The sequence below is a fragment of the Trachypithecus francoisi genome, unplaced genomic scaffold (genome assembly GCF_009764315.1).
Source record: "Trachypithecus francoisi isolate TF-2019V2 unplaced genomic scaffold, Tfra_2.0 Lachesis_group16, whole genome shotgun sequence".
NCBI classification, from domain to species: domain Eukaryota; kingdom Metazoa; phylum Chordata; class Mammalia; order Primates; family Cercopithecidae; genus Trachypithecus; species Trachypithecus francoisi.
Genome location: NW_022681461.1, coordinates 5,596,911 through 5,619,683, shown reverse-complemented (window position 1 = coordinate 5,619,683; position 22,773 = coordinate 5,596,911). Strand labels below are relative to the sequence as shown.

Here is a 22,773-nt window from a genome sequence, read left to right as displayed (position 1 = left end):
ATAGAAGTTAAATAACAAGAATTTCAGAAAATACAACATAATAAAGAAAAGTCATGCAACGATCTTAGATGCAGAAATGACATTTGATGAAGTTTAATATCTATTCATAAAACTTAGAAAACTAGGATCGGGGGGAATAGTCTCGAACTGATTAGACTATAATACCTAAAATCTACAGATATTAACTGGGAAACAAGATGCGTGGTATCTTTTTACTATTCAGCATATTACTAAAGACCATACCAGTAAAACTGTAAGTCCAAAAATGTGAATAAACAAGTGTGCCCACACACACACACACGTCTGAGAAGAGTCACATTGTTATCGGCAGGTGATATGATCACCTTACATAAAAAGCTCAATGAAATCAACAAACCATTGGAATTAATAATAAAGGCAACAAAATACAAAGTATTTACAGTATCAAGAAAAATATAAAGACAGTAATAAATGATAAGATATATGATGGTCAGCTGAAGGGATGGCTCAACATTTTAAAGATGTTATTTTTTGCCAAAATAAACTACAAACTCAATGCAATCACGATTAAAATTCCACCAGAATTTCTAACAGAACTCTATAAACTTCAATAATTACACAGAAGGATACAAGTTCAGGAATGACTAACTGAATTCAGAAACAGGGAGGTGCTTTACCGGAAGGAAGCAAATATTACAGACCCCTGTTAACAACAGGTTTGGTGCTGGAGCAGGCAGGCAGAGACCAAGGAAAGAATCTAGAACTCAAGAGAGCTGTGTACATATGAATACCTGGAAAATGACAGCAGTTACCCCACAAACCACTAGGCTTCACACAAATTTTTCTCTGTGGATAAAGTTGAACAGCCAGGTACAAAGTGAATTCCAGATACATTAAAAACCTAAAAGGTATTTTAGAAAAGATAACAAAATGTAGAAGAATGTCTTTGGGACCTCAGGGTAGGATACGATTTCTTAACCAAGTCTCCAAAAACACAAACCAAGCCAAGATGGATGCATTTGACTAAGTCAAAATTAAGAAATTTGGTTCAATGAAAGATACCACAGATAAAGTTAACAGACGGGTGATAGAGAAGAGGTTTATTGTATTTCACTGAATCTAAGATGTGATCAATTGCATTTTATCCATCACTAAGGAAGAGAAACAGTGTCAATTAAAATACATTGATCTTTTCTTGTCATGTACAGCTTTTTAGTTTATGCTTAATGATAAGGACTATTATACATTCTTAGATACAGATTTTTGTTACACTACATTTGTACTTATGAAAAGGAAAATAGAAGCAAGATAAATCAGTCGAGACATTCCTAAAACCTCTTTAGCTGAGTTTTGTCCCTCTCCTCTAAGTCACTGACACCACAAGTTTTCATACCATGGTCTCCTTCTTGCTCTTGGCAGTATCTCAGCATTTTTTACCAGCATGCTACACTATCATTTCTGAGATTATCTGACATGTTAACTGTCACCCATTCTCAAGTTCTGATGCTGCAACTTTCCTATTGAACCAAACTCACAGTTTTATCGTCCTTCCAATTAAATCACGTTTCTAGAAAGCGAGCTGATACTACCCAAAGGCAACAGGAAGTCTGACAAAGACATCTTCAAAGCCTTTCCTCATCCTAGCCTCTGTGAGCTTCTGCTCTGTAGATCTGGCCATCTCTCCGGCCATCAGTTGTCTCATTGACCAGCAGGGCATACACCTCAGCTGGAGTGCTGACAGTAAGCTCACCACCACCAAGTTCACTGGTGCATAGGCAATGAGAACCATGTCACAAACTACCTTCCTGGCTGACAATGACTCACCAGTGACTCTCAGCAGCTTTAAGATTCATCCCCACTTCAGGGATTTTAAACTAGGGAAAAACGGTATGTGTCTTAGAATCAATGTAATAGAGAGTACTAAGTCAAAAACTAAGGATTAAAATCTACAAGGTATATAGAACTTTTGCTAATCAAAAGACAGACTGGGAATCCAGTGGAAAAATAGGTAAAAGATATGAAGAGGCATTCAAAGAAGTAGAAAACTCCAACAGCTAAAAAGTAGATGAAATGATGCTCAAAGGCTCAAACAGCAAGAGAAATCCAAAGCAAACAGTATTGCTAAACAGAGATGTAGGGAAAACTTGAATTCATATATACTATCTCAGGGGACCATAGACGACACAGGAAAGTCCTAAGGGAAAATTAGGCAGGCATGTATCAGTATCCTACTCCTGGCTCTATACCCCCAGAGAAATTCAAGGGAATATTAGGTTCATGAGGGAATATTAATCAGAGGATTCTTTGCAGCAGTGGGAAATGGGGGCGGTTTAGGTGTCTATCATGAGGAAAATGGAGAAGTGAAATTTGGAGGCTGTACACAACAGAAGAATATGTGACAGTCAAAAGAAATGAACAAGAAATGCATGCAGCAACCCCACCTCTCTTTACTGACCCTGCTTTGATATCTCTTCATCCCATTTAGTATCAGCTAACATTAAAAACCACCTCAAGCCTTGATCTCTTCTGAAAGCACACTCGGAAAGCAAATGCAAAATGCATACAAAGTTTAAAGGTCTAAACCTACCCAGACCAGAACAAGGAGAAGAGCTGACAAAATGTTGGAAACCGGAAAGCAAATGGACAAGTTGTATTTGATAAGTCAAAGAGATCAAAGAGAAAGACAAGCCTAGGCCAGCAGTGAAAAGCCAAGCAGCAAAGCCTGAAACATGCTCCCAAACGGGGTACCAGCTTCCTCTAAACATGGGAAAACGGGAAAGGCTGACAACAGGAGGACTGGCTGGGTGCCTAGACAATAGGCAGTCACTCCCCTCCTCCACCCTGAAGAAATGCTCTCTGGAAAGGCTGTGTATAAACTGGAAGTCCTTAAGAGAAAGAACGAGTGAAGGCACGGGTGCCACTCTGAAGACAAAAATTAGTGTAAGTTACATAATGAAAGGTAAGACCCTGGGCCTCTTGCCTTCAACTCAGCTCCCAAATGGTGGAAAGCAGCTTTTTACCTGCAAAGTAACAGACGAGAGGACTCCCCTCTTGGGAAACACAAAGCCAAGAGAATAAAAACTACAAATACTAAGTTTGGGGGTCCCCTCAAATAAATGAACAGGTCCCTGTCTGATTATCCTAGTGCAAGCCCCTCAAAAAGCCCACCCCATCCTCACCCCTCTAAAACACAAACGGTAACTAAATGTGGTGATGGATATGTTAATTTGATTGTGATCACTATTTCACAATGTGTGTGTGTGTGTGTATATATATATATACATGAAAATATAAAATCATATTATACACCTTGAATATATACAATTTTTATTTGGCAATTATGCCTCAGTAAAACTGAAGAAAAAGCCAAGCCCATTTTAACAGGGCTCTCAACGACCATTTTAGTGTGTCATTCTTGAAAATAGAGAGACCATCCTTAGATATATGGTCAACTGATTTTCAACAAGACAACTCAGAAGGGAGACAGTCTTTTCAACAAATAGTGCTAGGACAACTTGACATCCACCTGCAAACAAGATAACGCTAGGCCTCTACCTCACACCATATACAAAAATTAACTTGAATTACACACTAAATGTCAAGGGCAAAAACTACAAACGGTTAGAAGACAGCAAAGAGTAAATCTTCGTAACCTTAGATTAAGCCAAAGTTTTTACAGATGACAAAAAAACACAAGCAACAAAAGGAAAAACAGGTAAGTTAGACTTCATTAAAATAAACTTTTGAATTTCAAAGATCACTATCAAAGAAGTAAAATAAAATCCCACAGAACGAAAAAAAAAAAAAATCTGCAAATCATGTATCTGACAAGGATTCAAAATATATAAAGAACTTTTACAGTTTTACTGATAGAAAGAACCCCCCCACTGAAAACAGCCAAGAAAACATAGAAATGGCCAATAAGCCGACGAAAAGATGCTCAACATCATTAGTTATCTGGGAAATGCAAATTAAAACCACAAGATCCCACTTCCCACCTACTAGGATGGCTACAATAAAATAGAAAATAATAAGCATTGCTGAGGATGTGAAGATATTATAAACCTTATACGTAGCTAGTGGGAATACAAAACGATGCAACCACTTTGGAAAACAGTTTGGGGGTTCCTCAAAACGTTAAACACAGAGTTATATGACCCAGCAATCCTACTCCTAGGTATATATCTAAGAAAAATTAAAACATTATGCCCACGCAAAAATGTGTACACATTATTTCATAGCAGTTTTATTCATACATATTTTATTTTTTCATATACTCTTATGAGGGAAAAAACCCAATTGTGCTTCAACTGATTAATGTATAAACAAAATGTGTATACCCATAAACTGAAATACTATTTCGTGATAAAATGAAGTATGGATACATGCTACAATGTGGATGAGTCCTGAAAACATAACGTTAAATGAAAGAACCCAGAAACTAAGGCTAAGTATTGTTTATTCCTTTTAATGTGAAATGTCCAGAATAGGCAAGTCCACAAAGAAAGTAGATAAATGGTTGCTAAGGCCTGCGCAGAGGAAGGAGTGGGAAGTGACTGCTAATGGCTTTGGGATTTCTTTTGGGGTGATAAGAATGTTCCAGAATTAGATGGTGGTGACAGTTGTATAACTCTGGGAACATGCTAAAAACCACTTAATTATACACTTCAAAATGATGGATTTTATGGTATATAGATTATGTATCAATATGGCTGCTGTTTAAAGTAAAAAAACTTACACTTCAAAATGGTAAATGTTATGGTATATAGATTATATATCAATAAGGCTGCTGTTTAAAGAAGAAAAACAAGTAAATTCACTTACTCTTGTGTCAACTCAGTACTGAATATAGATAGGTATTGCCTAAGTTGAAGAAAAGTAACACTCAACGTATGACTAGCAACAAAACATCCTTCTATTTTCTTGTAGTCTTCTGCAATTTACATAATGTTCTTAATGACAATAAAAATATTGTGCATATTGAAAAAAAAGAAGGGATGTTAACAATCACCAGATATTGAGGAAGTAAGTGTCTAACAGATCAATAAAAACTGATAATCAGTACAGTGCAAAAGGGTAAAAATAAAAAATTTTAAGATGTGTAGGTTTCAAAAAAGAAATTCACCTTCCATGACCCTTCTCCGAAATCCATCTATAATCTACTGTAAACCAAGAGATAGGAAATAGCCAATGCAGAACACAGAAATGAAATTCTCAAGCTAATGCTGATTGGACACACCAGCCAACACACCCTGTGTAGCGGCTGCAAATAACAACCAGTCAGGAGTGGAGCAGGAGAGAGAAAGAACAAAGAAAGTGAATCCAATAGATACCTAACGTGTGAACATTCTGAATGGAGTTTCATGCTCCTAGAGGAAAACAACATTAAAGACCAGTATAGAACCAACCAAGTGAACAAACAAAAATGATTAACTCTGGGGAAAACAAAAGTATCCAATAAAGAAAATACAGTCTCATAACATTGGCCCAACTAATGCATAATACTAATGAAGTCATAAAAATATAACCACTAAATTATTTAAGGACACATTATGCTATATCTGAACTCTGCCAGAAGAAAGGGCAGCGCAAGGCTGCTGCATGAGCTGGCGTCCTGTAAGGGGCACCCAGGTATTGGCACCACAGCCCAAGGTCTGCACCAGGCTGCTGCACTTGCTGGAGGAAGAGTACCTTCCCCTAATCCACACAAAGGCACAACAGGAGCTAGTCCAGGCCTGGGGACAGTAAGTGCAGATGTGTTTTCAGAGAGCCAGTCTCAATCACCTACAATTAATGGACATACAGTCATGTGCCACATAACAACATCTCAATTGACAAAATGGACCACATATACAACAGTAGTCCTATAAGATTATAATACTGTATTTTTACTGTACTTTTTTTTTGGGGGGGGGGGGGACAGGGTCTGGCTCTGTTGCCCAGGATGGAGCACAGTGGCACAATCTTGTCTCACTGCAACTTCTACCTCCCAAGCTCAAGCCATCCTCCCACCTCATCCTCCCAAGTAGCTGGGACTACAGGCCTATACCACCACACCCGACACATTTTTTGGATTCTTTGGTAGAGAAGGGGTTTTGTCATGTTGCTCAGGCTGGTCTCAAATTCCTGGGCTCAAGTGACCTGCCCACCTCAGCCTCCCAAAGTGCTGAGATCACAGGCATAAGCCACCATGCCTGGCTCTACTGTACCTTCTCTATACTTAAATATATTTAGATATACAAATACAATTTTGCTACAACTGCCTAGAGCATTCAGTAGAGTAACATGCTGTATAGTTTGTAACCTAGGAGTAACAGGCCATACCACAATAGTCTAGGTGTGTACCAGGTTATAGGTACACACTACACATCTAGGTCTGTGTGAGTCCACTCGATGATGTTTGCACGACAATGGAATTGCCTAACACATTTCTCAGAACGTGTCTACGTCATTAAGTGATGCATGACTGTAAGGAAACCTGGGGGAAAAAAATCAAGAAGAAAATAAAGAACAACATAAGCAAGTTTCTTTAAAGAAAAAAAAAAAAAGGTAGGCCAGGTATGGTGGCTCACACCTGTAATCCCAGCACTTTGGGAGGCCGAGGTGGGCAGATTACCAGAGGTCAGTAGTTTGAGACCAACCTGACCAACATGGAGAAACCCCATCTCTAGCAGCCTAGTTTAGGAAGCTGCTTGATGCCCACAGGTCTACACTGCCCCAGAGAAGGAGCCCACATACAGCACTATCTAGAAAGCCAAGCCATACCTGTGTATATTCTGCTCCGTGAACTAGTGGTCACTGCCTCCTCTGTAATGACAGAGGCTACCCTGTCATTACAACAGCGTTCTCCAGGAAAGCAGCTACTGCTCTCTCTATCCTAGAAACAAACTCGCAAAGAGGTTTGCCTTCCACATCCTAGTGACTGCAACACTCTAACTGTGGGCTGATTTCTCATGCCATCGGTGTGCTCACCAACTGGGCCTGTTGCTTCCAGGAGATCCCCATCGCAAGCCTGCAGACCAGCCCCAGTAATCCACAGCCAGCTGAGTGTTTCCAGGGCAGTCCCATCTCAAACTGGTGAACCAACCCTTGTGACTCAGTAACACACTCACCAGCTAGGCAGGCAGCTTCCTGAGACCGCCGCCTTCCTCCACAACTCCCAACCTGAGCAGAAAAACAAACTGCACATGCTCCTGCAGCCTAGGTCACCAAGGCACTCACAGGTATCACCAAAATGGATAACAGCAAAAGAAAAAAAAAAAGGCAAGAAAAAAGCACAGATACTACACTACTGTCCTCCTGCAACTAAAGCAGATGCAGCCCATCCAACTGACACCCTGAGACACTTCTCCAGGTGAAAGTCTTTCTCTACATAAACTACTCTATACAACTGGAAAGGGTGACCATGTCAACAGTATCATAAATATAAACATAGGAGATAAGAAACATGAAAATGCAATGAAACTCACACCACCAAAGGTGCATAATGTTTCACAAAGTTACTCTAAATAAATGGAAATTTTCAAATTGCCTTAAAAGGAATTTCAAACATTGATCTTAAGAAAATTCAATGAGATACAAGAGCATACAGACAGAAAACCTAACAAATAATAAAAAAAGCAATAACCTGAATGAGAAATTCAACAAAGACATAGATATCATTAAAGAAAACAAACAAACCAACAGAAACTTTAGGAATGAAGAACTGAATGAATGAAATAAAAAGTACAACTGAGAGCTTCAACGGCACACTAGGTCAAACAAAAGAAAGAACTTCTGAATTTGCAGACAGGACTTTTGAAATAACCCAGCCTGAGGGAAAAAAGGAGAAAAAAAGAGGAAAAAGAATCAAAGAAAGCCTATGAGACTTGTGCCATGATATTACGATAACAGATTTTGGAAATATAGAAGAGAAACAGAGAGAGAAGAGACAGACAAAGACACAGAAAACTTATTTAACAAAATAATAGCTGAAAATCTCCCAATTCTTGGGAGAGATGTGGACATCCAGTTCCACGAAGCTTAAAGGGTCCAATAAGGCACATTACAATCAATTTGTCAAAAGTCAAACACAAAGAAAACATTCTAAAATTAGCAAGAGAGAAGCATCAAATCCCAAGGAAGCAAGTCCGCTTCAGACTATCAGGAGTTTTCACAGCAGAAACCTGGAAGGCTAGGAGAGATTAGGATGATATACTCAAAGTGCTAATGGGAAATCTGTCAGCAAAGAGCACTGTACTTAGCACAGCTACCCATCAGAAATTAAAGAAATAAAGTCTTTACCAGACAAACACATGCTTATGGAATTCATCACCGTAAGACCAGCCTGACAAGAAATGCTTAAGGGAGTGCTTCAATCACAAGTGAAAGAACAATACTAAAGCAAAAACAAAGGACACTATCAACCTGTTAAAAACAAATTCACATTCAAATTGAGAATTCCACGTTACTGAAATAATGCTTTACAATCTTTCAAATCACCCTTGAGAAAGGTGAACATCAAAATAGTCAAAGATATTCATATCCACAATGAGTTCTTAATAAATGCCCAATACAGAACAATATAAATTAAGGCAAAAAAGTACAAATTTTGTGCATTGACAAGGGATGTGGGGATAGTATAGCAGGTTCATGTGTGATCAAAACTTTTAATCAACTTTAAATAGTCTATCATAACTACACATTTTTAAATGTAAGCTCCAGAGTAACCAAAGAGAAAAAAATCACACCAGATATGTCAATGAAATAAAGAAAAGAATCAGTGTATCAGTACAGAAACTCACCAAATCATAAAGTGAACAATAAAAGAAACAAAAGATCTACAAAACAACCAGAAAATAATTAACAAAATGACAGAAGTTAACTTCTTGCCTTTTAATAATATCTTTGAATACAGACAGTTTCAATTCTCCAATAAAAAGATGTAGAGCGGCTGAATGGTTTTTCACACGTTTCCCTAGTCCAGACACCCAAGAGTATGTTCCTCCCTTGGGCATAAGAAAATCTAGAGTTATATTTAGGGCATCCTAATGTGCAGTGAATACTTGACCGAGCTGGCATGCTCACAATGACCAAATTATGTTCGTCATATTTTAATTCAATACATTGATCTACTATTAACTTGTAAATAATGTATTTGTTTTCTAGACACATTCCAGGAAGACCAGGGAAACTGACTTTTACCTATATGGAATAATCCACTGGTGAATTTCTTTTAGGATAGACCAAAGCTGATCTAGAACATAATCTTGACATACTTGGATCCTTCCCATCAGAAGAGAAAGAACATCTGGGGTGAAAGACGCCGTTGGAATGCAATGCGCGATGGTGCTGTGCTAATTGGTAGTCCCTGCCCTACATCTTTGTAGAGGACTGGAGCCCAGAGTGGGCCATGGTCAACTTATATGTTGAAGTGAAAGCCTTCTTCTAGGTGTGCATGTGCTTATTACAGATATGCCACAGTGCAAAGTACCCCAGGACTACAGGAATAAATAAGAATACATGCTGTATCCATGATCATGAGGCCCACAGGCCAGAATGCCAGCTGTGGAATTGCACAGCTCGGGTCCCAAGCCTGGCTGGGCCATGACCACCTGAATGACCTGAGGAATGATCTCAGACAAACTTGTAAAAAGAAGTGGAGACCCTGCCTGCCAGCGGGGTATGTGGTAAGAGGCAGCATCCAGTCAGGTCAGGGCACCATGTCCTCTCCTTGGAAACCTGCGCAGCGAGGCTGGTGGCCCTCAAGGCCACAGTAGCCATGGAGAAGGTGGGCCTGGCTCCAGGCGGCACAGAAGCAATGGAGAGGCCCTGGGAAGCCTGGTGAGATCTGGCTGGTCCTGCGCCCTGCTTCCAGCAAGTTCTGGCGCTGTAACCAAGGCGACAGGGCTGGCCAAGACAGGGCCACTGGGTGTCAGCCAGCACCTGGGCCAGGCACCAGGCGGGAAGGGCTCTGGCAGATCAGCCCCGCAACCCCAACAGCCCCACAGGGGGGCCCATCCAGGGCCACACATGTGCCCCCAGGAGCAGGACATCCCTGAGGCTAGAGCCCAGCTGGACCGGTGGAGGGGCCTCACCCTTTGTCCTTTGACTCCTCTTGTAGGCGCCCTCGCTGGGCTCCTAAGCACGCCTCCACACCCTGGCTCTGTCACCAGTCCCATGGTGATGTCATAAGCTCCCAGGTGCCCAGTGCACACCCGGCCACAGAGAAGTGGCTGACTTAGGAGTATCCTCTCCTCTCTGACCCTTAGTTTCATCTGTGCACAACTTGCTCAAAATGGGCAACTCACTAGGCATATTTTGTTCCTGGTTCCGCCGCAGGTCCTGGCCATGCCATTGGCAACGTGCTCGTCTAAGCGTATTTTGTTCCTGGTTCCACCACAGGTCCCCGAGATGCCATTGGCAATCTGCTCGTCTTATCTCTGAGGCCTTTCCAGCTGGCAGGGCTCACCCTGCGGCTCCTGCACCTGTGCCTGCCTCGAGAACCCTGTGCTGTTCCCGATTCCTCTTCTACCCTCAGCGACATCCTGGGCCTTCTTTTCCAGCCAGGTGGGACGGCACCCCTACGAGGCTGTGTCTTCTCCCTCGGAACAGGGGCACCCCACCGAGGGTCCCGCCTCCTGTGGACTGGAGCCCCCCCTCAAGGAAGAAACCCGTGCTGTCTGCTCGCAACTCCATGATGCTCGGACACCCCAGCCCCGTGAGGATCCCTCGTCTCAGACGCAAGTTTAACCTCCGACTGCCTTCATTAGATGAGCAGGTGATCCCAGCCAGGCTCCCGAAGACGGAGGTGAGGGCAGAAGAGCCCAAAGAAGCAACGGAGGTGAAAGACCAGGTAGAGACCCAGGGGCAGGAGGACAATAAAAGGGGCCCCTGTAGCAATGGGGAAGCAGCCTCCACCTCTAGGCCCCTGGAGACTCAGGGAAACCTCACTTCCTCCTGGTGCAGTCCCAGGCCCTTGGAGGGAAATGTCCACCTCAAGAGCTTGACAGAAAAGAACCAGAATGACAAGGCCCAGGTGCATGCAGTGAGTTTCTACCCCGAGGGCCATGGAGTCTCCAGCTCACACAGCCCTGCTGGAGGCATCCTTCCCTTTGGGAAGCCTGACGCAGCTCCAACAGTGCTCCCTGCCCCAGTTCCGGGCTGCTCCCTGTGGCCAGAGAAGGCGGCCTTGAAGGTGCTGGGTAAAGACCACCTGCCCAGCTCTCCAGGCTTGCTGATCACAGGGAAGGACACGCAGCTCAAAGATCCTGCAGCCCTTCCGGGATCAAGTAACTTTTCTCCACCCAGAGCTGCCGGCCACGGGTCCCGCAAAAGAAAGCTGTCAGGGCCACCACTGCAGCTGCAACCGACCCCTCCCCTGCAACTGAGGTGGGATAGAAATGAGCGGGCCCCACCCGCTAAGCTTCCCTGCCTATCTCCTGAGGCACTGTTAGAGCTGGGTCAGGCTTCCCAGAGGGAAGGACGCCTCCAGCAGGGCAACATGGGTAAGAACATGGGGGTGTTAAGTAGAACATCAAAATCCAGGAGACGAAAACAGCCGCTTGGGAGGAGAAAGAAGATACAGAAGGGCAGGCGTGGTAGCTCACGCCTATAATCCAGCACTTTGGGAAGCCCAGGCAGCGATCAGGAGGTCAAGAGATCAAGACCTGAAGAGCATCTCTGCCTGGTCCCTGCACCATCTGGGAAGTGAGGAGCGCCTCTGCCCAGCCACTGCCCCGTCTGTGAAGTGAGGAGCGCCTCTTCCTGGCCCCCCGCCCGGTCTGGGAAGTGAGGAGCACCTCTGCCTGGCCCCTGCCTGGTCTGGGAAGTGAGGAGCACCTCTGCCTGGCCCCTGCCTGGTCTGGGAAGTGAGGAGCACCTCTGCCTGGCCCCTGCCTGGTCTGGGAAGTGAGGAGCACCTCTGCCTGGCCCCTGCCTGGTCTGGGAAGTGAGGAGCACCTCTGCCTGGCCTGCCTGGTCTGGGAAGTGAGGAGCACCTCTGCCTGGCCCCTGCCTGGTCTGGGAAGTGAGGAGCACCTCTGCCTGGCCCCTGCCTGGTCTGGGAAGTGAGGAGCACCTCTGCCTGGCCCCTGCCTGGTCTGGGAAGTGAGGACCACCTCTGCCTGGCCCCTGCCTGGTCTGGGAAGTGAGGACCACCTCTGCCTGGCCCCTGCCTGGTCTGGGAAGTGAGGACCACCTCTGCCTGGCCCCTGCCTGGTCTGGGAAGTGAGGACCACCTCTGCCTGGCCCCTGCCTGGTCTGGGAAGTGAGGACCACCTCTGCCTGGCCCCTGCCTGGTCTGGGAAGTGAGGACCACCTCTGCTCGGCCCCCTCACCGTTTGTAAGGGAGGAGTGCCTCTGCCTGGCCCCTGCACCCTCTGGGAAGTGAGGAGCGCTTCTGCCCAGCCACCGCCCTGTCTGGGAAGTGAGGAGCGCCTCTGCCCAGCCACTGCCCCGTCTGCGAAGTGAGGAGCACCTCTGCCTGGCCCCTGCCGGGTCTGGGAAGTGAGGACCACCTCTGCTCGCCCCCCTCACCGTTTGTAAGGGAGGAGCGCCTCTGCCCAACCCCTGCACCCTCTGGGAAGTGAGGAGCGCTTCTGCCCGGCCACCGCCCTGTCTGGGAAGTGAGGAGCGTCTCTGCTGGGCTGCTGTGCAACCCTCCAGGTGTGAAGTGACAGCCTTGTGTGTGATCTTTCTGCCCTTCCCAAGTTTGTATTTTTGACATTAAAGTCTACTTTTTAATTAAAAAAAAAAAAAGAGATCGAGACCATTCTGGCCAACATGTGAAACTCCGTCTCTACCAAAAACACAAAAATTAGCCGGGCATGGTGGCTCGCGCCTGTAGTCCCAGCTACTTGGGAGGTTGAGGCAGGAGAACGGCTTGAACCGGGAGGTGGAGGTTGTAGTGAGCTGAGATTGCGCCTCTGCACTCCAGCCTGGCGACAGAGCGAGACTCAAGTATACAAGACAAAAGACCCAAGTATACAAGCAATATATACCATGTAAATGGGTAGTGAGATTAAGTATCAGCAAGATACTAAGCCTCCTAAATTAATCCATAAATTCAAAACACTTCTAATAAAAAACCCAAATGCATTGTTTTGGTTAAATATGATCACCCAAACCTAAACTCACAGTGAAGAAGGGTCAAGAATAGCCTAGACAGGCCGGGCACGGTGGCTCAAGCCTGTAATCCCAGCACTTTGGGAGGCCGAGACGGGTGGATCGTGAGGTCAGGAGATCGAGACCAACCTAGCTAACACGGCGAAACCCCGTCTCTACTAAAAAATACAAAAAACTAGCCGGGTGAGTGGGCGGGCGCCTGTAGTCCCAGCTACTCGGGAGGCTGAGAGGCAGGAGAATGGCGTAAACCCGGGAGGCGGAGCTTGCAGTGAGCTGAGATCCGGCCACTGCACTCCAGCCTGGGCGACAGAGCGAGATTCCGTCTCAAAAAAAAAAAAAAAAAAAAAAAAAAAAAGAATAGCCTAGACAATTCTGAAGAACATGGAGGTAGAAAGACACTCTAATCAATGTTTATTATAAAGCTGTGGTATATATGAATGAGTCTCTGGTACACAGAGATACAAATATACCCAATGAATAAAAATAAAAGGCAGAAACAGACTCTTTAGAAGGGAATCGGGCTTACCAAAGAAGGGAAATTTCCAAGCAGTAGGTAAATATTAGATTATTCAACTAATAATGCTGGGACAACTGGCCATCATATGGAAAACAATCAAATTAGACCTTTAGGGTAGGAAAGAATTCCCTAAGACCTCAAAAGACCAAACTATAAAAGACTGGTAAGTTTGGGCTGGGCGCGGTGGCTCACATCTGTAATCCCAGCACTTTGGGAGGCCAAGGCGGGCAGATCACAAGGTCAGGAGATCGAGACCATCCTGGCTAACACAGTGAAACTCTGTCTCTACTAAAAATACAAAAAATTAGCCAGGCATGCTGGCAGGCACCTGTAGTCCCAGCTACTCGGGAGGCTGAGGCAGGAGAATGGCGTGAACCCGGGAGGCGGAGCTTAAAAGATTGGTAGGTTTGATTTCAGAATATATAAAACTTTTATAAGACTAAAGAGATCTACAGAAGTGAAGAATAAAAGCTCCTCTGTGATCAGATCAGAATCAGAACAATAATGCTCAGGAAAATATCTTGTATCACATTTTAAAATAAACTAAATATTTTTATGGCAACAGGCATATATGGTAAAATTATAAATATAAGCAAAGACAATCACCAACTTCAAGACAGTGGTTATCTGTATGAGAGGCAAGAGTAAGTGACGAAGGTGAAGGAATTTCTTAAGATACATTTGTCATATTGTATTTATCTGTAAAAGTAAGTTTGAATTAAAAATAGCAAAATGTTAACACCTATTAATTCTGGGTGGCAGGTATATAGGTGTCTGATATCAACTGTCTGTATCCTTAATATATTTCTTAATTAATGAAAACACATACAATATAGCAAAGATAGCCAAGAGAAGGAAAAGTAAAAAACAGACGAGACATGGGAAGCAAGGAGGGAAGAGGCGTGAGTGAGCAGAAGCTCCGTAATTCATACTGTGGGGGTCAACAGGCATTGGCTGTGGTTGGTGAATCAACAAATGATAGTTAAGCATCCCACAGTATCTAGAATTACGAAGGTAACATGCAACAGATGTAAAATCAGAAAATAACCAGATGGGTAAAAAGCAGGAGTCTGTTGCTTTTCATTTTAAGTGTTCGACCATTTAAAGTATTAGCACGTGCACATTCTTGGAAAAAAAGGCAAGCATTAATGCTTAAATTGGAGATTCTAAAAAATGTCTATAACATCCCTAGAATAAATTTTTTAAAACCAGGAGCTAAAGCTGTTACTCCTGGGAACTTCTTAACGTTTTGTTTCAGATAAAAAAGGACTACTACATATAAAGCACTATATACTGCAGGTTACTACAAGAAGCCAAATACAAGTAATTCAGGTAGCAAAATCAATTTACCCTGAAACGATGTTGTAGTTGAGAGCGGGATGGTCTTTTGGGACAGGAGGAACAAGAGGTTCTGGCTGCCACTCTTCAATCAGTTCTTCTTTTTCCTACAGGAGAAAAAGAATTAAAATACAGTGCAGTGCTAATATTATCAATTATCAGTGTCTCTGCAACTTCACTATCTCTTATTATTCTAATTCTACTAACTATTCTCAAGTTCGCTGTCACTCTTATTCAAGCTTATGTGTTCACATTATTAGTAAGTCTTTGTTTGCATGATAATACATAATGACACACCAGACTCATGCCTACCATACAGTTGTACCTGGCCCTTGACCACTAACAGGAGCTCTCTCGGCTCTCCGAATAACATCTGACTTAACCATAGGATTACTTTAATTCTACCACTGTTAAAAGTTAAAACTTTAGGCCTACTAACCAACACACTGACTATATATCAATGATGACGTGATATTGTCCGAGAAAGTACATTCCACGGCCACCACACAGCAGTTGTCCAAAAAGGCCTCTGATATGGGATGCTCCTATTATCTCAGAAGTATTATTCTTCGCCAGTTATTCCTGGGCATTCTATCACTGCAGTTTAGCACCAACCCCAGAATCAGGAGGACACTGACCCCCAACAGGTATTCTTCCCCTAGAAGTACCTCTCCTAAATACGTCTGTATTACTTGCATCAGGAGTTCCAATTACTTGAGCCCATCACAGCCTAATAGAAGGTAACCAAAAACAAATAATTCAAGCACTATTTACCACAATCCTCTTAGGAGTCTATCTCACCCTTCTAAAAATCTCAGAATATTTCGAGGCCCCCTTTATCATCTCTGACGGAATCTACAGCTCAACATTCTTTATAGTCACAGGCTTTCATGGACTTCATGTTATTATTGGATCAACAATTCTCACCATCTGCCTTCTCCACCAACTAAAATTTCATTTTAGGCCAGGCATGGTGGCTCATCCCTGTAATCCCAGCACTTTGCGCGGCCGAGGTGGGCACATCACCTGAGGTCGGGAGTTCAAGACCAGCCTGACCAACATAGAGAAACCCCATCTCTAATAAAAATACAAAATTTGCTGGGCGTGGTGGTGGTGCATGCCTATGATCCCAGGTACTCAGGCAGGCTGAGGCAGGAGAATTGCTTGAACTTGGGAGGCGGAGGCTGCAGTGAGGCGAGATTGCGCCATTGCACTCCAGCCTGGGCAGCAAGAGTGAAACTCTGTTTCAAAAAAAAAAATTCATTTTACATCCAACCACCATTTGACTTTGAAGTCACCACCTGATACTGACACTCTGCAGATGTCGTATGACTATTCCTATGTGTCTCTATCTACCGATGAGGGTCCTACTCCTCTTTTAGTATAAGCAGTATCACTGACTTCCAATCAACTAGTTTCAACAAAGTCTGAAAAAGAGTAATTAACCTAGCACTAGCCCTAATAACTGACACCTTATTAACTCTATTAGTAGTAATTACATTTGACTCCCATAACTTAATACTTATATAGAAAAATCCAGACCTTATGAATGTGGATTTGATCTATTAACCTCTACCTGCCTCCTCTTCTCCATAAAATTCTTCCTAGTAGCCATCACATTTCTCCTATTCGGTTTAGAAATCGCCCTACTACTACCCCTGCCATGAGCCCTTCAAACAAATAACCTTATCCTAATAATCAGTACAGCCCTTCTACTAAGTACGATTCTAATCCTAGGCCTAATTTATGAATGAAACCAAAAAAGGATTAGATTGAGTCAAATTGGTAAATAGTTTAAATTAAATGATTTCGACTCATTAGATTATCATAGACCATATTTACCAAATGCCATTTATTTATATTAACATTGTATTAGCATACACCGTAGCACTGCTAGGAGCACTAATCTATCGATCCCACCTAACATCATCCCGATTATGCCTAGAAGGCATCATACTGTCAATATTTATCATAAATACGCTCGTAGCTGTAAACATGCATTTCACTCTAGGATTCCTCATACCCACTATCCTCTTGGTATCTGCTGCCTGCAGAGCCGCAGTAGGCCTTGCTTTGCTAGTCTCCATCTCCAACGCATCTCGCCTAGACTATGTACAAAATCTAAATTGACTCCAATGCCCAAAATTATCATTCCAACAATTATAGTCTTACAATGACTCTCCAAAAACTCTATAATCTGAATATAGCTACTCATAGCCTATTCATCAGCCTCATTACCCTACTATTTTTTAATCAACCTAACAATAATTCATCTAACTTCTCACTAACTTTTTCTTCTGACCCATTAACATCACCTCTTCCAATCCAAACAGCCTGACTACTACCTCTTATAATCCCAGCTGGCCAACATCACCTCTCTAATGAATCACCCCTGTGGAAAAACACTCCATATTTCCAAATTAATTTTCCTACAAACTTTTTAAATTACAGCATTTACAGCCACAGAACTAGTTATATTTTACATTCTTTAAGAAGCTACAGTCATCCCTACCCTAATCATTATTACCCGCTGAGGAAACCACCCAGAATGCCTCATGCAAGCTCAGATTTATTTTACACACTAGGAGGATCCCCTCCCTTACTTATTACACTCATCCATCCCTGAAATAGCTCAGGTTCACTAAAGATCCTAATAATAATGTTTACTAATCAAGAACTATTGAACTCGCCGGGCGCGGTGGCTCAAGCCTGTAATCCCAGCACTTTGGGAGGCCGAGACGGGTGGATCACGAGGTCAGGAGATCGAGACCCTCCTGGCGAACACGGTGAAACCCCGTCTCTACTAAAAATACAAAAAACTAGCCGGGCAAGGTGGCGGGCGCCTGTGGTCCCAGCTACTCGGGAGGCTGAGGCAGGAGAATGGCGTGAACCCGGGAGGCGGAGCTTGCAGTGAGCTGAGATCCGGCCACTGCACTCCAGACCGGGCGACAGAGCAAGACTCCGTCTCAAAAAAAAAAAAAAAAAAAAAAAAAAAAACTATTGAACTCCTGATCTAACAACCTTATATGACTAGTATGTATTATGACCTCTATAGTAAAAATACCTCTACAGGGACTTCACCTATGACTCCCTAAACCCCACATAGAAGTCTCTACTGCCAGCTCAATAGTACTTGCAGCAGCACTACTAAAACTAGGCAGCTACGGTGTCATACGACTTACCCTCATCCTCGGCCCCTAACAGAATATATATCCTACCCCTTCCTCATACTATCCTTGTGAGGAATAGTTATAACAAGCACTATTTGTCTAAGACAAACTGACTTAACATCACTTATCGCTTATTCCTCTGTAAGCCACATAGCACTTGTTATTATAGCTATCCTTATTCAAACCCCTGAAGCTTTTCAGGCGCAGTCACTTTACATCAACCTCGGCAGTATCAAAATTGTCTGTTGCAATGCAAAAGTCACAGTGAATACACTGCTAGAAATACCATGTCTAGTTGTGGCTAGAATAAAAACAGAATCACTTGTGAGTTTTGTGCACTTACCACGCCCACCTCTTTCCTTATCACTAGTGCTAGAGGCTCTTTTCCATGCAGTTTTGTGGGTGACTTGACAATTTATGAAAATTTAACTTCTATGCTCAGAATTTTTTTTTCTTTACCATACACAACACATCAAAATTCCATTTGAGGTGGGTATGAGTAGGATTCTTTTTTACTCTGACTCTCCTTTAAGAAGACCACAGGGGAAACTTTATCCTACACTTCAGAAATAGTTGCGCTATTCTGCAGCAACTCACACAACCCTCATATGAACATTCAAACTCCAGCAGTTGCCCAGGGTTCCTTCTAACCATCTATTTGCAAGACTGCTGTTTACTCCTAGCAAAGTATCCAAGACCATAATACGGTCTTCATTTGGGTACTGACTTTATTTCTAGATTTCCCCATATTTTGCCTACCCTGATATTGCATTCCCCTTGATTTCCTTACATTACAGAAAATGCTTTAACACACATAGGTGAGCCACCACAAATCCTTTCTGGAAGCACATAGCAACTATAATCACATACCCAATAATTAAAACAGATTTAATTTCTTACCTTGACTGTAAGATCAGATCGTTCTTGTAATTTGTAAGTCTTAGAGAAAAGAAGTCTGATTATCCAGAGTATCAAAATCCCTTCCAAAATAAGATGGTAAGCAGGAGCCTAAGAGTGAGTCAAAAACAAGTAAAAAATGAAACATACACTTCTAACACCTGCACATAAAATTTACTACACCTGCGTATACTGCCGCCTACGACTTTTAGCCTATTCTTAACAATTTACTTTCGAAGCTCCCTTAATTTCTATTCATTCCTTTCCCCATTTCTAATAGCAGGTGATTTCTCCCTCACATGAAAAACCCCTAATATTTTTAGCTTTTCAAACTTCTTTGGGAATAAAAATTAAAAAAATAAAATCTAGGCCGGGTGTGGTGGCTCATACCTGTAGTCCCAGCACTTTGGGAGGCCGAGGTGGGCAGATTACCTGGGGTAGGAAGATCGAGACCAGCCTGACCAACATGGAGAAACCCTGTCTCTACTAAAAATACAAAATTAGCTGGGTGTGGTGGCACACGCCTGTAATCCCAGCTACTTGGGAGGCTGAGGCAGGAGAACTGCTTGAACCCAGGAGGTGGAGGTTGTGGTGAGCCAAGATCACACCATTGCACTCCAGCCTGGGCAACAGGAGCAAAACTCCATCTCAAATAAATAAATAAAATCTAACACAGAATCCCAACATTTAAAACAATATCAACTATCAGATTATTTAATTTCAGTGGTTATTTCTTTTTTGGGTACACTATACAAGATATTCATATTCTACATTCAACGTGCATAGGAATTGGGAGTAAGAAGTTTATCTTTATGATGAATTTTAAAATTTGCTCATCCCCCTAAACACAATTCATTTATGAGTAAGTCTAAATACCCCTTTAGTTTTCTCAATAGTTGGATTCTAGCAAGCAAACATCTGCCCAAGCCACTAGTTAAGAGCTCACTCCAAAAAGAAATCGCCCTAAGAAAAGTTGAGAAACTATTTGTCTAGTGAATAAAAATCACAAACACCACTTCTTTTCCTTCCCAGGAAATGTTACATAAAGGAGTTCTCCCAAGTCTCACTGCTGGACAGTTTCCAGGAATGAAAAGTTACACTACTGTCAGTCTTCAAAAAGGAAGCAAACAACATTTAACAGAAAATAATCCATTTCTTTAAAAAATCATTAATAAAAAAGATCATTCAATTTTAGTGACTCATTTTAGGTCACTATAATTAACCTAATATTGGGTATCACTTAATATATGAGCATAAGACAGAGCCATATCTGCTGTCTCTGCAATGTTTCAAGATAACATTCCCAGTATGTCCTGCAATGGAAGACACCATCATTACCCCTAACAGTAGATAGTGATATGAAGTTTGGCGATACTAAATCATTAAAAGTAACGTGAAATTCACTTGAAATGAATGTAAGCTCTATAAGCACAGGAACTTTTGCCTATTTGTTCACCGCACTATCCCTAGCATCTAGATTTGTGTGGTCCAATGTGGACAGTCACTAAGTTACATGGGGCTATTTAAGTTAAATTAAAAATTCAGTTGCAGCTGGCTGTGGTGGCTCATGCCTGTAATCCCAGCACTTTGAAAGGCCAAAGCAGGAGGATTGCTTGAGGCCACGAGTTCGAGCCCAGCCTGGGCAACATAGCAAGTCCCCCGTCTCTATTTAAAAAAAAAAAAAAAAAAGATTACTTGGGTGTGGTGGTATCTGGTCCCAGCTACTTGGGAGTCTGAGGCAGGAGAACCGTTTGAACCTGGGAGGTGGAGGTTGTAGTGAGCCGAGATAGCGCCATTGCACTCCAGCTTGAGCAACAACAGCGAAACTCCGTCTCAATAAATAAATATCTACTAAACTAGTTGTATCTTTATAAGATAGAAAACTGATGCGCGCAGAAGAATGACAAACTATTTCTTATTCACAGATCCTAAATCACTTGGTTTCTTTTCGACAAAAACAAACTCCAATTTATTACAATTTATTCCCCAACGAACTGTTCCATAGTTCCAAAGAACTGACTTCCTTAGGACCTTCCCAGACCAAGGTTTTCCACTCATTTTCACCACTTCGTTTTATCGTCCGTCTAAACTCTGGTTTTTGCAGACCTGTCTCCTGCGTCCCCTTACACGTGTTCCTTTCCTCAGCCTCCAGGGGACCCGGAGCGTAAGAACTCAAACCGAGACCCTCCGTCCTAGCCCCCGCCCGTTCCTCCCTACACTCAACCGCTGAGAATAGAAGCTCCCGGCAGTCCTTCCAGCAAGAGACGCCGAGTCTGGGCGTGAACGAGCCAGTCCCGCCGAGATCCTAGGCCACAAATCCACACGCGCCGTCCCACCCTCCCCAGGCCCGGGTGTGTCGCGGACCGCTCACGGCGCGGAGCCCACCTCGTAGAGTGCCTGAACCATCTCCACCAGGACCCACTGCTCCGTGGCGGTCGCCATCGTTAACCGCTTCCTTCCGGAAGGCGGGTTACAAAAACGTCCTAAAAGTGCGCGTCGCTGCTCAGTGACGTCTTCGCCTCCGCGGAGGGCGGGGCGGTGGGGCGCTGGGCACCGCCTTCTCGCACTTGCGCACTGCTTGAGGGGAGGCTGGGCGGGGTCGGGTGGGATGTCGCAAAGTTCTTCCAGGAGTTGTTTACCTTGTGTCCATTACCCACTCTGCTGGATTCGGGATGGAGAAAGTAGTAATGAACGGGCCTTACCCTTGGCCATGAGCTGGGCGCAGAGTGTTAAAATGATTGAAATACGTGGCCGGGCGCGGTGGCTCAAGCCTGTAATCCCAGCACTTTGGGAGGCCGAGACGGGCGGATCACGAGGTCAGGAGATCGAGACCATCCTGGCTAACACGGTGAAACCCCGTCTCTACTAAAAATTACAAAAAACTAGCCGGGCGAGGTGGTGGGCGCCTGTAGTCCCAGCTACTCGGGAGGCTGAGGCGGGAGAATGGCGTAAACCCGGGAGGCGGAGCTTGCAGTGAGCTGAGATCCGGCCACTGCACTCCAGCCTGGGCGACAGAGCGAGACTCCGTCTCAAAAAAAAAAAAAAAAAAAAAAAAAAAAAAAAAGAAAAAGAAATACGTTTACTTTTTTTTTTTGAGACGGAGTTCCGCTCTTGTTGCCCAGGCTGGAGTGCAATGGCGCGATCTTGGCTCACCGCAACCTCCGCCTCCCGGGTGCAAGCGATTCTCCTGCCTCAGCCTCCCGAGTAGCTGAGATTAGAGGCGTGCGCCACCACGCCTGGCTAATTTTGTATTTTTAGTAGAGACGGGGTTTCTCCATGTTGGTCAGGCTGGTCTCAAACTCCTGACCTCGGGTGATCCGCCCGCCTGGGCCTCCCAAAGCGCTGGGATTAGAGGCATGAGCCACCGCTCCTGGCCAATACGTTTACGTTTAGTAACATAAGTAATCCAGGAATGCATTATCATTAAGAAATGCATAATTATACACAAAAATAGCCAACTCAAATAGCACTTCCTATTTGTCAGACACAGGCCAAGGCTTTGCAGGTGTTAAATCTAGAGCAGTTTGGTGCAGAACCTTTTAGAGCCTTCCAATGCATATGCAAGCAGTATGCACGCACACATACTTAATTGGATTGGATTTCTTAAATATGATTGAGATCATAGGGACAATACTTTTCTACAACTTACTTTTTCTTATTTTTTTCCAGCATTTTTTCCCCTAATATATCTCATATTTAATGGCTGAAGACTTTCATGGAATAATTTATGTATATTTCTCGTTCCATTTTATTTAAACATTTACCTAT

At 43.5% G+C, this 22,773-nt stretch overlaps 2 protein-coding genes across 5 annotated transcripts in view; one reads left to right on the top strand and one right to left on the bottom strand.

The window, feature by feature from the left end:
* SPTLC1 (serine palmitoyltransferase long chain base subunit 1) overlaps positions 1–21,545 on the bottom strand; it is an 80,702-nt gene extending 59,157 nt beyond the window's left edge. For 3 of the 4 annotated variants that reach the window (XR_004443355.1, XR_004443356.1, XM_033236793.1), the window contains exons 1-3: positions 21,391–21,545; positions 19,009–19,116; positions 14,951–15,045 (exon numbers count right to left, since the gene is read on the bottom strand). Coding sequence is in view for 2 of the 4 variants with exons in the window: in XM_033236793.1 (XP_033092684.1) it covers positions 14,951–15,045; positions 19,009–19,116; positions 21,391–21,447 (260 nt within the window). In the remaining 2 variants the exon portion in view is untranslated. The remainder of the gene's footprint in view (positions 1–14,950; positions 15,046–19,008; positions 19,117–21,390) is intronic. The other variant, XM_033236797.1, reaches the window with a different exon arrangement.
* On the top strand, positions 10,256–11,579 carry LOC117098349 (putative UPF0607 protein ENSP00000382826). The gene has a single exon (XM_033236798.1). The coding sequence runs from the start codon at positions 10,256–10,258 to the stop codon at positions 11,573–11,575; it is 1,320 nt and encodes a 439-aa protein (XP_033092689.1). The 3' UTR covers positions 11,576–11,579.
* Positions 21,546–22,773: the final 1,228 nt, after the last annotated feature.

Excerpts from the sequence above, each read along its gene's own strand:
- LOC117098349 (XM_033236798.1), top strand. The coding sequence starts at position 10,256 with ATGGGCAACTCACTAGGCATATTTTGTTCCTGGTTCCGCCGCAGGTCC.